A 14156-nucleotide genomic window follows, 5' to 3' on the forward strand; every position below is an offset into this window, starting at 1 on the left:
GTTAACTTATATAAAACACCTGTTTCATTAGTAATATGTAGGGACAGGAAAATATTGCACACAAAACAAAGAAAAAAAAAACAAAATCTGCAGTCTTTAGCAACATAATGCAAACTCAGTGATGTTTATGAAATATCAGAAAATTTGGTATTTTTCCCTATTCCAGCGTATCATAAATTTGAGGGCAACAGAAGCTGAAATTACTAAGTGATAGTTGCTTAATGCTGTAATTGGATTTTGAACTTTTTGCTCAGCACTGAGAAATGTTCTTATCATAAAATAACACTTGATGTCCCTCTTAAAGAACTCTAGATGTAACGTTAAACAAAAGTACCTCCCATCAGTCTTTTGACTGGTTTGATGTGGCCCGCCACTAATTCCTCTCCTGTGTTAACCTTATCAGTTCGGAGTAGCCCAACTTATCCTGTGCAGCTCTCTCTGGTACCATGGAACTTATTACTTGATGCCTTAACAGATGACCTGTCATCCTGTACCTTCTTCTTGTCAGTGTTGCCTGTATACTTCTTTCCTCACTGATTCTGCAGAGAACTCCTCATTACTTACCTTATCAGTCCACCTAATTTTGAACATTCTTCTGTAGCACCACATCTCAAATGCTTCCCTTCTCTGCTGTTCTGATTTTCCCACAATTCACGTCTCACTGCCATACAGTGCTGTGCTCCAGACGTAACATTCTCAGAAATTTCTTCCTCAAATTAAGATCTATGTTTGATACTAGTAGACTTCTCGTGGCCAGTAATGCCCTTTTTGCCAGTGCAAGTCTGCTTTTTATTTTCTCCTGCTTTGTCTATCATGAGTTATTGTACCAAAAACAAAAAAGACTCATTTTTGAGAGAGCTGTAATGAATCTGAATAGTGCCAAGTATGGCACTTTAGCTGTGCAAACACGTAAATCAATGTGTCATCTGAATCATGTATCAACAGAACTTTGACCCAAGTCTGCACAACAGATCACTCTGTCACCACAGACTTCATTCACAAAACAGTAAAAGTAATATTGAATAAATATTGTATATTCTCTGCACTCAAGTTTTACCTCCTGACACATGTTTGCATGACATCATGTGTCCCATGCTCTGATTGGTTGATTGAGCAGATGTCATATTGATTCATGTGTTTTTGAAGATATAGTGCAGTTTTCGATGATTTTTGTATTTATAATTGGGGACTACAAAAAAATACAGTATAACTGATGCACCACATTAAAGAACTCCACAAAACACTTTGTGTTTGGTATGATTTGTTGCACAGAAAATTGAGAAATCTTATGTTACTGGATTTAGCTGCATTCAAAGTTAAAAGTGCATATTGCTTCATTATTGTGGAAAATTGAATTTTGATGATGAAATCGGCAAGATTTTGAAAAATATTAATGGATGAATACTCGGACAAGGTGAAGGAAACAATTGAACACACTGGGTTGCACTTTCAGACAAGGCTAATAAATCTTTTGACCATAGATCTGTGTAATCTGTGTTCACAGTGTTAGGATCCAATATCCTCCCACCCTGGAATATTTTTTATATTTTGTCCATTATAATTATCCAGGACATGGACATGATATTTCTGGCCATGAAAGTCTACATTTTTTTTTATATTTTGTCACATTTTTTGTAACTTTATTGATCTGCATTACTGCAGAGCATGTGTTATATTACAGCAGCTATCGTTGATTTGGCCGTGTCCAGCATGTTAGAGTAATCTTTACCCAGTGATAATGCTCTCTGGAAGTGTGATTGTTTTAGATGTGAATTCTAAGCAGATTATCAAGACTGCTAAATCTGAGTACAGGAGAGCAGTCAGTTAACCAAAAATTGAGTGTTTTAGAAAACTGCTCAAAGATATGAACTGGAAAGGTGTTTATAGTGCTCACGACATGAATGAAAAATATAACACATTCATGAACAATGTCAGTACCATGTTTGAAAACTGTTTTCCTCTAAAAGTTACTCAAATTAACAGAAGTCTATAATAAAGCCATGGATTACACAAGGAATAAAGATTTCCTGTAAGACAAAAAGGAAAATGTATCTGTCGACCAAGAATAGCTCCAATGCTGATTATTTAGCTAAATACAAGGAATACTGTAAAATATTTAAAAAAGTAATTCAGACATCTAAACAAATGCACTACGAGAAGAAGATAGCAATGTCAGGGAACAAAATAAAAACAATATGGGATATAGTGAAAGAGGAGACAGGTAGAACCAGAAAGGAACAGGAGCAAATAGCACTAAGGGTAGATGACACATTAGTAACCGAGGGGCATAGTGTGGCAAATCTATTTAACAAATACTTTATATCCGTTACTGATAGAATGGGATTGTCAGGATCAGTAAATAATGCCCTTGAATATCTGAAACTAGCCTTCACGAATAGCTTCAAGTACATGAATATGTCACTCACTTCACCAAAATAAATAACTTCCACAATAAAATCTTTAAAAACAAAGAATTCTAGTGGTTATGATGAAATATCAACAAAGTTAATTAAGGCATGTTCTTGTGAGTTTAGTACAATTCTAAGTTACTTGTGTAACCAGTCAGTTATAACTGGGACATTTCCTGACTGGCTAAAATATGCAGATGTTAAGCCTCTACTCAAGAAAGGGGATAAAGAGATACCATCAAACTACAGACTGATTTCACTTTTGCCAGCATTCTTAAAAATTTTAGAAAAAGTTATGTACAGGCAGCTTCTCAACCATCTGACCACAAATAACATATTATCAGGAACACAGTTTGGATTTCTGAAGGGTTCTGATTCAAGAAGGCTATTTACACCTACAGTGAAAATGTACGTAATTCATTAAATAACAAGTTACAAGCAGCAGGTATTTTCTGTGATTTGTCAAAGGCATTCGATTGTGTGAACCACAACATCCTTTTAAATAAATTAGAATTCTATGGTGTCACAGGCAGTGCTACAAAATGGTTCAAGTCATACCTCACTAACAGGAAACAAAGGGTGTCAGTGCAAGGGACTAGTGAATTAAGTCATCAGTCATCATCAGAATGCGAAGAAATTACATGCGGTGTCCCACAAGGATCCATCATAGGGCCATTGCTTTTTCTTGTGTACATTAATGATCTCTCATCAGTTACACTGCCAGAAGCTGAGTTCGTTTTGTTTGCAGATGACACAAGTATTGCAATAAATAGTATGTCGAGTGTAGTTCTAGAAAGATCTGCTAATGATATTTTCATGGATATTAATAAATGGTTTAAAGCCAACTCACTGACATTAAACTTCGAAAAGACTCACCATATGCAATTCAGAACCTGTAAGAGGTTTCCACCCAGCATATGCATAAAGTATGAAGAAGAGCAGATAGAAGAGGTTGACAGTCTTAAATTCTTGGGATTACAACTTGATAATAAATTCAGTTGGGAGGAGCACACCACAGAACTGCAGAAACGCCTTAACAAATCTGTATTTGCAATTCGAATGTTAGCAGACATAGGCGACATAAAAATGAAAAAGCTTGCATACTTTGCCTACTTTCATTCCATAATGTCATATGGTATAATATTTTGGGGTAACTCTTCAAGTCAAACAAAAGTTTTCAGAGTCCAAAAGCGTGTAATACGTATTATTTGTGGAGTAAATTCACGGACGTCCTGTAGAAACCTCTTCAAAGAACTGGGTATACTAACTACTGCCTCTCAGTATATTTACTCCTTAATAAAATTTGTCCTTAATAATATATCTCTTTTTCCAACAAACAGCTCAGTTCATACATACAATACCAGGAACAAAAATGCTCTGCACAAGGACTTAAAAGCACTTATTTTAGTTCAAAAAGGGGTCCACTACTCAGGAACACTCATCTTCAATAATTTCCCAGCAAACGTAAAAAATTTAGTTGCAAATAAAGATCAGTTTAAAAGGAGCATGAAAGATATGCTAGTGGCAAAATCCTTCTACTACATTGATGAATTTTTTATAGAAACAAATGATGTATGTATTCATACTATTAGTATTGTTATTTCAGCTTAAAACAAAAAAAAACAAAAAAACAAAAAAAAATTGGCATGTTCCACATCCACGAGGATCTCCTCAGCACGGATCTATGGATCGAAAAAATAATCTAATCTCAGTGGCATGCGCTAGGTGTAGCACTGCAGTAGCATGTGGACAGTTTGGAGGAGGCATTGGTTGGCCGCCTTCAGTAAATGTGCTCAATTAAGTGGTGTGGTTTTGAATTATGTATTCAGGCTAATTATTTGTGCTGTGTTCTCACATTATTAAGCATGACAGTGGTGAGGTTGACCATGCTCGCTATTGCTTTCAGACTGATTATGCAAACTGCATTCTTTTTGTCTTAAAGTTTCAATTAGAAGTTATTAACAGTGTATTGTGGCGTATGGGACATTGCTAAAACTGTGTGAAGTTAAGCAGGTTTTAAATGAATGATAACTTGAGTAATAAATCATACAGTCAGTGATATGCTAACAAATGTTATCAACTCAACCCTCCATTGCAAATATTTTACTTTTCTTACTATATTTGAACCTTCCATTGTCTGCTTCCTAAAAATAAGAAATTATATAATTAGATCTTTGGAGTAATAAGGAGGGAAGCAGCATCAATCATGAAACACCAACTGGGCATGTTATAACCAGCCTATGTTCTTGTTTCAACCATGGAATGATAGTGAACACTATTAATGCTGACATGGAAAAGAGTTTGTTATATGTACCTAGAACTGCTAGTGTAAGCTGTCTAAGATACTCTCTTCATAATTTAGTGGAAAAGCAACTTTCCCTGCCAGAAGCATATGTGGATATTGCCAAATTTCGGGTGTTGTGCTAAAACCTGTTTGTCTTCCTTATTCAAATTTAGACTCTAGGCACCTGAGAAGTGTTGAGGGATCAGCAGCATAATGTCTCAGGAGAGTACTCTGAAGAAATGACAACGCTTTTTATGAAAAACTTTTAACAGTGCATGGTTGCGAAGTTATTTTTTCTTTAATGGAATAAGTGTAATATGTTGGACATGTATGACTTCTGTTTTCAATAATGTTAACAAATGTGATCTGTGATGCCAATAAGTTTATTGTAATTAATGGACATATCATTTTTATCATAACATCGAAGATACAATGATATAAGACAAAAATAAGGAACTTATGGTACTTTAAAAATAAGCTCTCAGTAACTAATAGCAAAATTAGCAAACAATAAGGTCAAAATTGACAGAAAATGTCAAAATTTGCAGAAAGTAACATCAAAATTGGTAGAAAATAACACCCAAATTAGCAAATGATAACCCGGAAATTGTAAAACAGTGACATAAAATTTTGTCATGAAATAAAACTATCATTTCCTGTCCTTAGAAATATACAAGATGCATCTGAAAAGTTTGGTGAATGGTCTCAAAAAATAAAGGCCCTCAAAGCAATCACAATTAGCTCATCATCTTCCGCATTTCCCTCGGATGGAAATTCATGAAGGATCAAGCCATTGCTGTTGAAAAAGGTGATCAATATAATTTTAATGTTTCATTTTGTCAGCCAGCTTTTTTTGGGAGGCAGGGAAAATGAAGAAAACCATTCCATTGTCTGTCACTTGTTCTCTGGATTGTTTTGGTAGCACCATGTCTCATCTCCTGTAATGATGTGGATACCCAACAAAATGGCCGGCCGCGGTGGTCTCGCGGTTCTAGGCGCGCATTCAGGAACTGCGCGACTGCTACGGTCGCAGGTTCGAATCCTGCCTCGGGCATGGATGTGTGTGATGTCCTTAGGTTAGTTAGGTTTACCTAGTTCTAAGTTCTAGGGGACTGATGACCTAAGATGTTAAGTCCCATAGTGCTCAGAGCCAACCCAACAACATGACCATGGTACTTGGAACAATTCCACAAAAAGTGTTTGCTGACAGTTTTCAACAGCTTTACAACTGGTGTCAGAAGTGTGATGTAACTAATGGTGAGTACTTTGGATGACAGTAAAGGTTTTTTTTTTTTTTTTTTTTTTTGTAACTCTTGTTTCCTTTCTTTTCTGAGACCAAACTCAGATGCACATTGTATATCATGTAGTCAGATTAGGTGGCTGAAGAAGTCACACAGTTCTTAAGTAGTATTTCATTGTGAACAATGCTAGCAGTGAGACATGTGATTTATATTAGACAGAGCCACAACTTTTTAATGTGTGCAATAGGATCGAAAACATGGTAATACTCTTCATTGCCCCTCTGAAATTTCTTGACTCGTGCTCCCTCCTTGAAGGCCCCAGACACGTGGTTGTCACTTGATACTGCCTCAAGTGAATATGCAGAATATGATACATATAAGTAGGATCCCGAATTTTTATGTCGACAGTTGCTGTGAGTGGCTCAGTGTTATCACACTACAACAGTACACTATTCATTATTAAACAATTATTTTTGATATGAAAGCAGGCTTCAAATGTTTCTCAAATGTATTACTAACTTTTTTCTGCATTTCCACTGCAGATGCATGTGCTCTTAATGCCCTATATTTTATTTGTTGTGGCATAGTGTACATAATAATGCATTTCAACACATCCAGTTTAATATTATACATCATTTTGCAACAAATGATTAAAAGCATCAGTAAAAATACAAATAGCAGTAATAAACTTAATAAATCATTTTGAATTTAACATAGGTTACTCAGTTGAGAAAACCAATTCATGACCAGTTACAATTATTTGTGAAGATAATGTCTGCACCATTTGCATTGTTCTGTTTATTCAAAACCACAACTGCTTTTGACCTGTTGTGGTGTTAAATAGACAGAAAAGTGTAACTGGTGTGGACATTTTCTTCAAAACCATTACCACAGTTCCTGAATCATTTAATCACAAAGTAACACTATTTGGTTTTTTTTGTTGTCTGTTCAAAGCATTTGAGTATAAATTCAGATATGTTGCTGTAGAAACTGAAGTTAAGAATGTAACAGTGGCTGGTTTAAATCATATTTAGTACTTTGAGTCCTGAGCTACTTTATGCAAATCTGTATAGAGAAAGTTGATAGCTTTTCCATATTTGAAGCAGTTACTGTTAGAAAGTTTTTAGTGTAGCAGTAACCGTGACATTAATGAAAAATATAGATTTTGTAATATAAATTAGTGTGTATTAGATTGATCTTGAATTGACATATCACTTCACAAGGTGACTTTTTTTATATCACCATTTTTGAAAACTGAAAAAAATTGGTCAAGGGTACATGAAAATAATTTTTCAGAAACCAGTATAATTATATTATGCAAAAATATTTAATATACTGAATTACATATTATCAGCTGATGGTGCAACTTATTGTAAGAAGATGAAATGATAACATAACCATAAGTACTGTTATCATACTTGGTGATATCTTATGATACAATTTTCAGCTCTGTATTATATATTTTGAAGCATAGTAATGTGCACAGACTCATTACACTGTTAGCTTGCATCTTTGTTCTACACTTTTTCAGTGAGCTTCCTGTGTCTCTTAGAGCACTCTGTTCATCATTTTTGTTTTTCGCCTACTTCTGTCTCAGTTATTACAAGGAAATGATTTCAAGTCAATAGTCTACAAGAGGTTGACTGATGAAGAAAAGACAAAAATAATATCTCATGATTTTGAGGATTTTCTCTTTGATTTCTTGGAACACGATTGTCTCTCAAATACTGCAGTGTTTGGCACACAGTCAGTGGTTGTCCAGTTTTCTCACAGACAACATGTTACATAATTCTTGCTCTTCTTTTGAAGCCATCCATGTTCTTCATGCACGACATCTAGGGGAATAATGCCATTGCTTGTACCTGAACGGGTTTGATGACAGCTCACTTCTCATTATGTGCCACAGAAAGTCACATATGAAAATAAAACTACTAATTTTGTACTGAAAGCACTTCCAATGAAAATATGAAAAAAAAGTACTGAGAATTTCATTATAAACATTCTTTTCTGCGATGTCAGAAATTTCTTCTGAAACATAATCCATATTTTGTATGCAACATGATCTTCTGAAATTCAGTCTAACTATCTTCAAAATCAGGAAGTGACTTGTGAGCTGTTTTGTCATCAGTAAAATAGCCTGACCATGTTGACGCAACGAAGTGCGTAAGGACTGAACATGCCATGGTGAAGACCCACAAAAAAAAAAGAAGTACTTTCCCAGCATGCCCACACCATCTAGCGACCAATGCTGTAACTAGAGTCGCTACTGAGAACCCAATTATGTGGGAAGCATTTAAAAAAATTCACAGCACTGCAGGGAAATGTTAAGGAAGCACACCTTTAAAATTATAGGTGGTGGACATTGAGGCAAGCCAGTTGCACCTGTATTTTTACTGGGGGCTGGCCTTAAAATGTTATCCAAAATGCTACAGAAATTTCTGGCACAATTGCAATAACGCAGACAAGAGAATGAGTTTGTTTACCATGGTTTCATGTCTGTTCCTTGTGAAAGACCTTTCATCAAATGTAAAAGTCAGGCAAGTCATGTTTGCGAATGGCAGTATTATAGTCAGTCCCAATTGATGTACACATATAGCAACAGCATAGATGATAAAATATTTTATGATAATTGTAGTTCATCCCTTAATCTTTAAAGAATGTATGTATGCACAGTAAAGGGGTAAACCAGTTATTAATGTAATATGTGAACAGACCTTAAAACTTTTGGATTTTCATAAATATAGGAATTTTATTTTGAAGGTAGAAAAAGCTTATTCTGGAGTTCTTAACTTGCTAGCATCAGCACTTTTTGTTACCTTATTCTTAGCAAGGAACTCTTGAAAAGAATGAAAACATTCGCTTTGAAAGTATGCAATAAGAATAGTATTGCCGTATAATCATACTATAGATACTTTGTAGTGATTTTCAAGAGAAACAAGCAGGCTCAGAAATATTTCTCCTTTACAGTCCTGTGCCATGGATAATTTTGTTTAGCTACTTGGTTCTATTTGAGACTAACATATTGTCATTATTAAGTAAAAATTATTTTCACTATTTATATCCTTGCTTTTAAATGGGAACCATGCACCCTACTATGTTGTAAAGATGAGGGGTGTTAAATAGGTTGTAAACACATCAGAACAAAATCTGGTACCTTTGAGGGATTATTAAATGCTCTTTGCAATTTTCTATTGCAGTTACAATGTTAGTTTTATTACATTTTACACAAATCTTTTAGTATTCAAGTGTATTGTTTCTTTTGCAGAGTTTAAAGAACTGAAATCATTTCTGAGGGGATACAATGTGTTAAGATACAAAGCCCCAGCTAAAGTGAAAGAGAAGTACAAAGATGGAGGTGTTGCAATTATAGAGCAAATAATTTGCTCACATGCAAGGTAGTATAGAATTACAACTGTAGTTTCCTTGCACAGAATTTATATTCCCTTTTGAGCACATATGCTGCAAAACAAAAAAAAAATCATTTTTGGTGGCAGCATATGAGAGGCAGTCATCTTTCAGCATAAGTTTTATGTAATCATCTATGTATTTGCTACTGCTATATTTTTTTGCTTTTGTCTGTTACATGTGTGAGAAAAAGAAACAATGTCCTTACTGTAAATATTTCTGTTCTTGTAACAAATGTCAGATAAATCATGCAGAATGTTTGAGACTGTTTCAAATCTCTGTCTGCTTTCTCTGATTTTATTTCTTCAATTTTCTTACATAATTCCAACTGTTAATGAGTTCATAATGCAGACTGGTGGCTCCATAAGTAAGAGTTATACTAAAAATACCTGACATTTGATACCCAGTTGACTCAAAGATTTTTTCCTGGGAGTCATATCTGACAGTGTTTTGTTTTGGTGAAACAAAACTAGCTATGTAAGTCATCTCCAAGTTCATAGAAAGCAAGGACATGCCACCACCATTAGGACCAGTCTACAAATTACTTTGATGTTCAAACCAGCTTTATTTTGAGGACAAGCATACTTTTGAATCCAGAGAGGAGCTTCTCTGAACAAAGTAAAGTATTTAGTTTTACAGTTTCTGCAATGAACACATACAGTCATTCAGTATAAAATGTTTACTGCTCCAACTCAAAAAGTGACTGGCAAAATAGTGTCATTACCACTTTTAACAGGTGTAAATTTGCTCACAAAGAGAGAAAATTTATGTTAAAATGTTTCATTTTCTTTGAAGCTGCAAATAATCACAAGCTAAGAATAACACATTCTTTACAATCAATCACAGAAATACAGTAGTTCACTGTTCAGAAAGAAGTGACAGCATTCAGGCTTTTCCATAGACATTTTGTCACATGGAAAACTAGTCAAATTGTGAATCCAGACTGAGGTAATCATATGCTGTCTAGTGTATGGTGTGCAATTTGATATAGTACTCAAAATTTCTGTCATGACTGAAAGTATCAAAATCAGTGTGAAAGTCAGTTGTCACGATTGATTGTGTAATGACAGTATTCATAAACACAATCTGTGGGAAAATAGCTGGAAAGCTATGGCCAGAAAACTTCAAATACCAGTAGCACTGGAAGTTACAGGACCAAGAAGGTGCTGCATACTTCAGATACGTGGAGATAGATTTGAGGAGGAGGAGGAGGAGGAGGAGGAGATTTAGCGTTTATCGTCCCGTCGACAATGAGGTCATTAGAGACGGAGCGCAAGCTCGGGTTAGGGAAGGATGGGGAAGGAAATCGGCCGTGCCCTTTCAAAGGATCCATCCCGGCATTTGCCTGAAGCGATTTAGGGAAATCACGGAAAACCTAAATCAGGATGGCCGGAGGCGGGATTGAACCGTCGTCCTCCCGAATGAGAGTCCAGTGTGCTAACCACTGCGCCACCTCGCTCGGTAGATTTGAGGGAAGCAGAAGAACAGAAGAGCAATTATCAGCAAAGAACTGCAAGAGCAACTTTATTCACTGACTTCATTATACATACCTCAAACTTTACAACATATGTTTTGATCTATTCATACAACCGGTTTCATTGTAAAGAATATCTTCTGAATTCACTGAACATTATTTGTGTTTCTTGGTTCTACTCAGTTACTGAACTATTTTGTGAGGTGGGGCTACCCAACCCATACTTCATGTCGTTTCAGCACTGCAAAGTTACCTCAGTAAAATATGGTGCTTGGATGTTTCATTTGTACAACAATGAGAGTGCTATAAGTTTTGCTAAATATGCCCTCCAGTGATGTTCTCTTGCCCCATGTATTGGCTTACAGGAACAGATGACATGTGATATCCTCTTTTTAAAATTACAGCATATGGCTACAAACACAGTAATTCGCAGTTGAATTGGAGGTAGCTGTTGCATTGGAAGAAAGGGAGGGAGGATGTGGGGAAGAGTGGAAATTATATATATATATATATATATATATATATATATATATATATATATATATATATATATAATAGAGGGAAACATTCCACGTAGGAAAAATATATCTAAAAACAAAGATGATGTGACTTACCAAATGAAAGTGCGCGCGCGCGAGTGTATACCTGTCCTTTTTCCCCCTAAGGTAAGTCTTTCCGCTCCCGGGATTGGAATGACTCCTTACCCTCTCCCTTAAAACCCACATCCTTCTGTCTTTCCCTCTACTTCCCGTCTTTCCTGATGAGGCAACAGTTTGTTGCGAAACCTTGAATTTTGTGTGTATGTTTGTGTGTCTGTCGACCTGCCAGCACTTTCATTTGGTAAGTCACATCATCTTTGTATATATATATAAGAGAGTTAGTACCTTGTGCTACTCATCGATATGACAGTCAAGTGTACAATGAGAAATATCAGCACATTTGTGCAGGACCACACTTTTAGACATATTACTGATGTGAAGACACCTGCTTTTCACATGCCACCATGTCAGGGTGTACTGTGAGTACTTTGATTTGGGCAAAATCTTCAGTAGTTGTCCAGTAGTTAACTGCTGAGAGAAGAGTCATAACATGCAGAAACACCACCTTGCTATGGATTGCAGAAGCAATCCCCCCACCAGTGTTCACCGCATGTTGCAAGACAGAGATAAATATGGTCAAAAGAAAACTGCTGTTGAAGGCTTGAAGTATATTAAAAAGGTCACCTGACTGATAAGCTGCCGAATACATCAGTATATGTGAGTGGCAGGTTATAAGAACATCAGAAAACAAATGAAGTATAACACCTGCTTGCCAGTACAGCATTGTTTAACTAGGTGGTGGAAGTTATTCTTGTGTGTTAGGTGTTAACATGAGATAAAATTGGACACTTGATACATGCCACCCATTCTCCTTAACCAGCAAAAAAATACTGGAACTTGTAGGCCTGTCATCTGAATGCAGTGTTCATTTGGAGCTCCCTGCAAATAATCAATATCATGAGGACTCCTGATGTATTGTTTACCATTGAGCAAGATGAGCACCTTAAGACAATTCTGAACAATGACAGTGAGTGTTAGATGGTGTTTAAACTGTCGTGGATCCTCAACATTACTAGGTAGTTGATTGTAATAAAATGGGTCACTACGATCACTCATATTGTATTCCTATCATTGTTTCTTTACTCTGTTTATATTTTGTTGCTTCTATACTGTTTTCTTCCATGCTGGTCACTTCTGTATAAAATCTGCCATTTTTCCCTTATTGCTAGTATGTGTAATTACTCTAGTTCTTTAGCATTCATTGTTGCTTTTCACTTATAAGTACAATTTTTCCAACTCACTGTAAATTGTTATCTTTCCTTTAATACTTTGAAGACTGGACAAAGGATTCAGTTCAACTGGCTGATACTGTGCTTTTTCACATTTTTTTTAACTTTATGTGCTACATTCTACTGCACCTACCATTTGAAATAGGGGTCTTTTTGTATGGAATACTACAAAGAAACATAGACTTACAACAGTGATCATTTTTTTCTGTATCGAATCAAAATTTGTTTTCACAGCAACTTTTTTTTTTGTTTGTTTCATTTCCTAAATAGGCCAGATGTTGATACTAAAAGTAAAACTGTTTGAAAACGTAGTTCTTTCTATTGATAATTACTTAGTTACAAATGCCTTAGTTTGAAAATTTTTGAAGGTTTTTGGGAAAACAAAATTCTTGTTTCACATTCTTCACAATAATACCCATATCTTTTCTTGCCATTTTCCCAGAGCTTACCTTGGTTCGTTCTGCACAAATCTTGCCTCTCCTGAAAGGCCATTTTCACCTTCCTGTAGTCAGAATAAATTTAAGAAAATGTCTACCACTGAGTCTGTTTACAGGTGAACTGTCCTGAGTGGAAGTTGTAACAAGGCCTCCTTCGTGTATAACAGCCACTGCCAATTCAGTAACAAATTCAATGAGATGCTTGCTAGTGGGCCTCAACTTTTTACGTAAAACGTACAAATTTTATCTTGAAACTGGGGGGGGGGGGGGGGGGGGGGGAACTTTCTTCTGCCACTTTACTTGCTTCCTCCCAAAATGGTGGTAGCTCATTAGCTAGTTGTAATCCACACCAGTGTTGTTTGCATTATAATCCAAAATACATGCAAGTTTCATCTTTTCTATCATTCCCAAGTTTGTTCTGACATCGACGTTGGATGCAGTCGTTTTGTGTTTTGTTATCAAAAGAAGTACATTCCTAGTTAATTTCCATTTTGCAAACAGCAAATTGTATTGTCTGTGAACTGAAAGTTAATTTTTTTTAAATGATATGAGTACCTTTATACAGACGAAGCTGAGAAACAGCCAACATAGGTCTTACCTTGCTTGTCTCATTGGAGCTATGTCACTAGTCTCCAAAATGTTAAAATTCTTATGGTTACTGTGTATCAAAAATAAATGTAAAAAATATTTATTTTGCTTCCTTGCGTATATAAATACCTTTCTCTGTAATTGCAGGTACTTTATTGGATCATATGAGTCAACATTTTCGTTCCGTATCCAGGAAGAGCGTGAAATAATGGGGTTTCCTACTGAAGCAACATACAATAGATTGTGTGGAGATGGAGTGAGGAACTGCTCAAAGCCTGCTCAGTGGAGAGTGGTATTTTAATAAATAAAGATGCTGTTATTAATTCAGTTTGTACAAAACAATCCTGGTTGAGATAAATGACCAGTGATAAGTTTCTTCTGTGGAATGCAAGATGACCAATAATTTACTACATTTCAAATAGTTGTACATGATGCTGTTAATCTCTTTCTGCAGTAAATTTCCACATCACATTGTACAGAGTTTGTGTTTC

The 14156-nt window shown here is 35.7% G+C and overlaps 1 protein-coding gene across 1 annotated transcript in view; it reads left to right on the top strand.

Moving 5' to 3' along the window:
* LOC126248995 (GDP-fucose protein O-fucosyltransferase 2) overlaps positions 1 to 14141 on the top strand; it is a 101010-nt gene extending 86869 nt beyond the window's left edge. The window contains exons 8-9 of the mRNA XM_049950572.1: positions 9199 to 9328; positions 13813 to 14141. Of these exons, the coding sequence (XP_049806529.1) occupies positions 9199 to 9328; positions 13813 to 13966 (284 nt within the window). The 3' untranslated portion in view covers positions 13967 to 14141. The remainder of the gene's footprint in view (positions 1 to 9198; positions 9329 to 13812) is intronic.
* The last annotated feature ends 15 nt before the right edge of the window (positions 14142 to 14156 follow it).

This window comes from Schistocerca nitens, chromosome 3 (assembly GCF_023898315.1).
Source record: "Schistocerca nitens isolate TAMUIC-IGC-003100 chromosome 3, iqSchNite1.1, whole genome shotgun sequence".
Lineage (NCBI taxonomy): Eukaryota > Metazoa > Arthropoda > Insecta > Orthoptera > Acrididae > Schistocerca > Schistocerca nitens.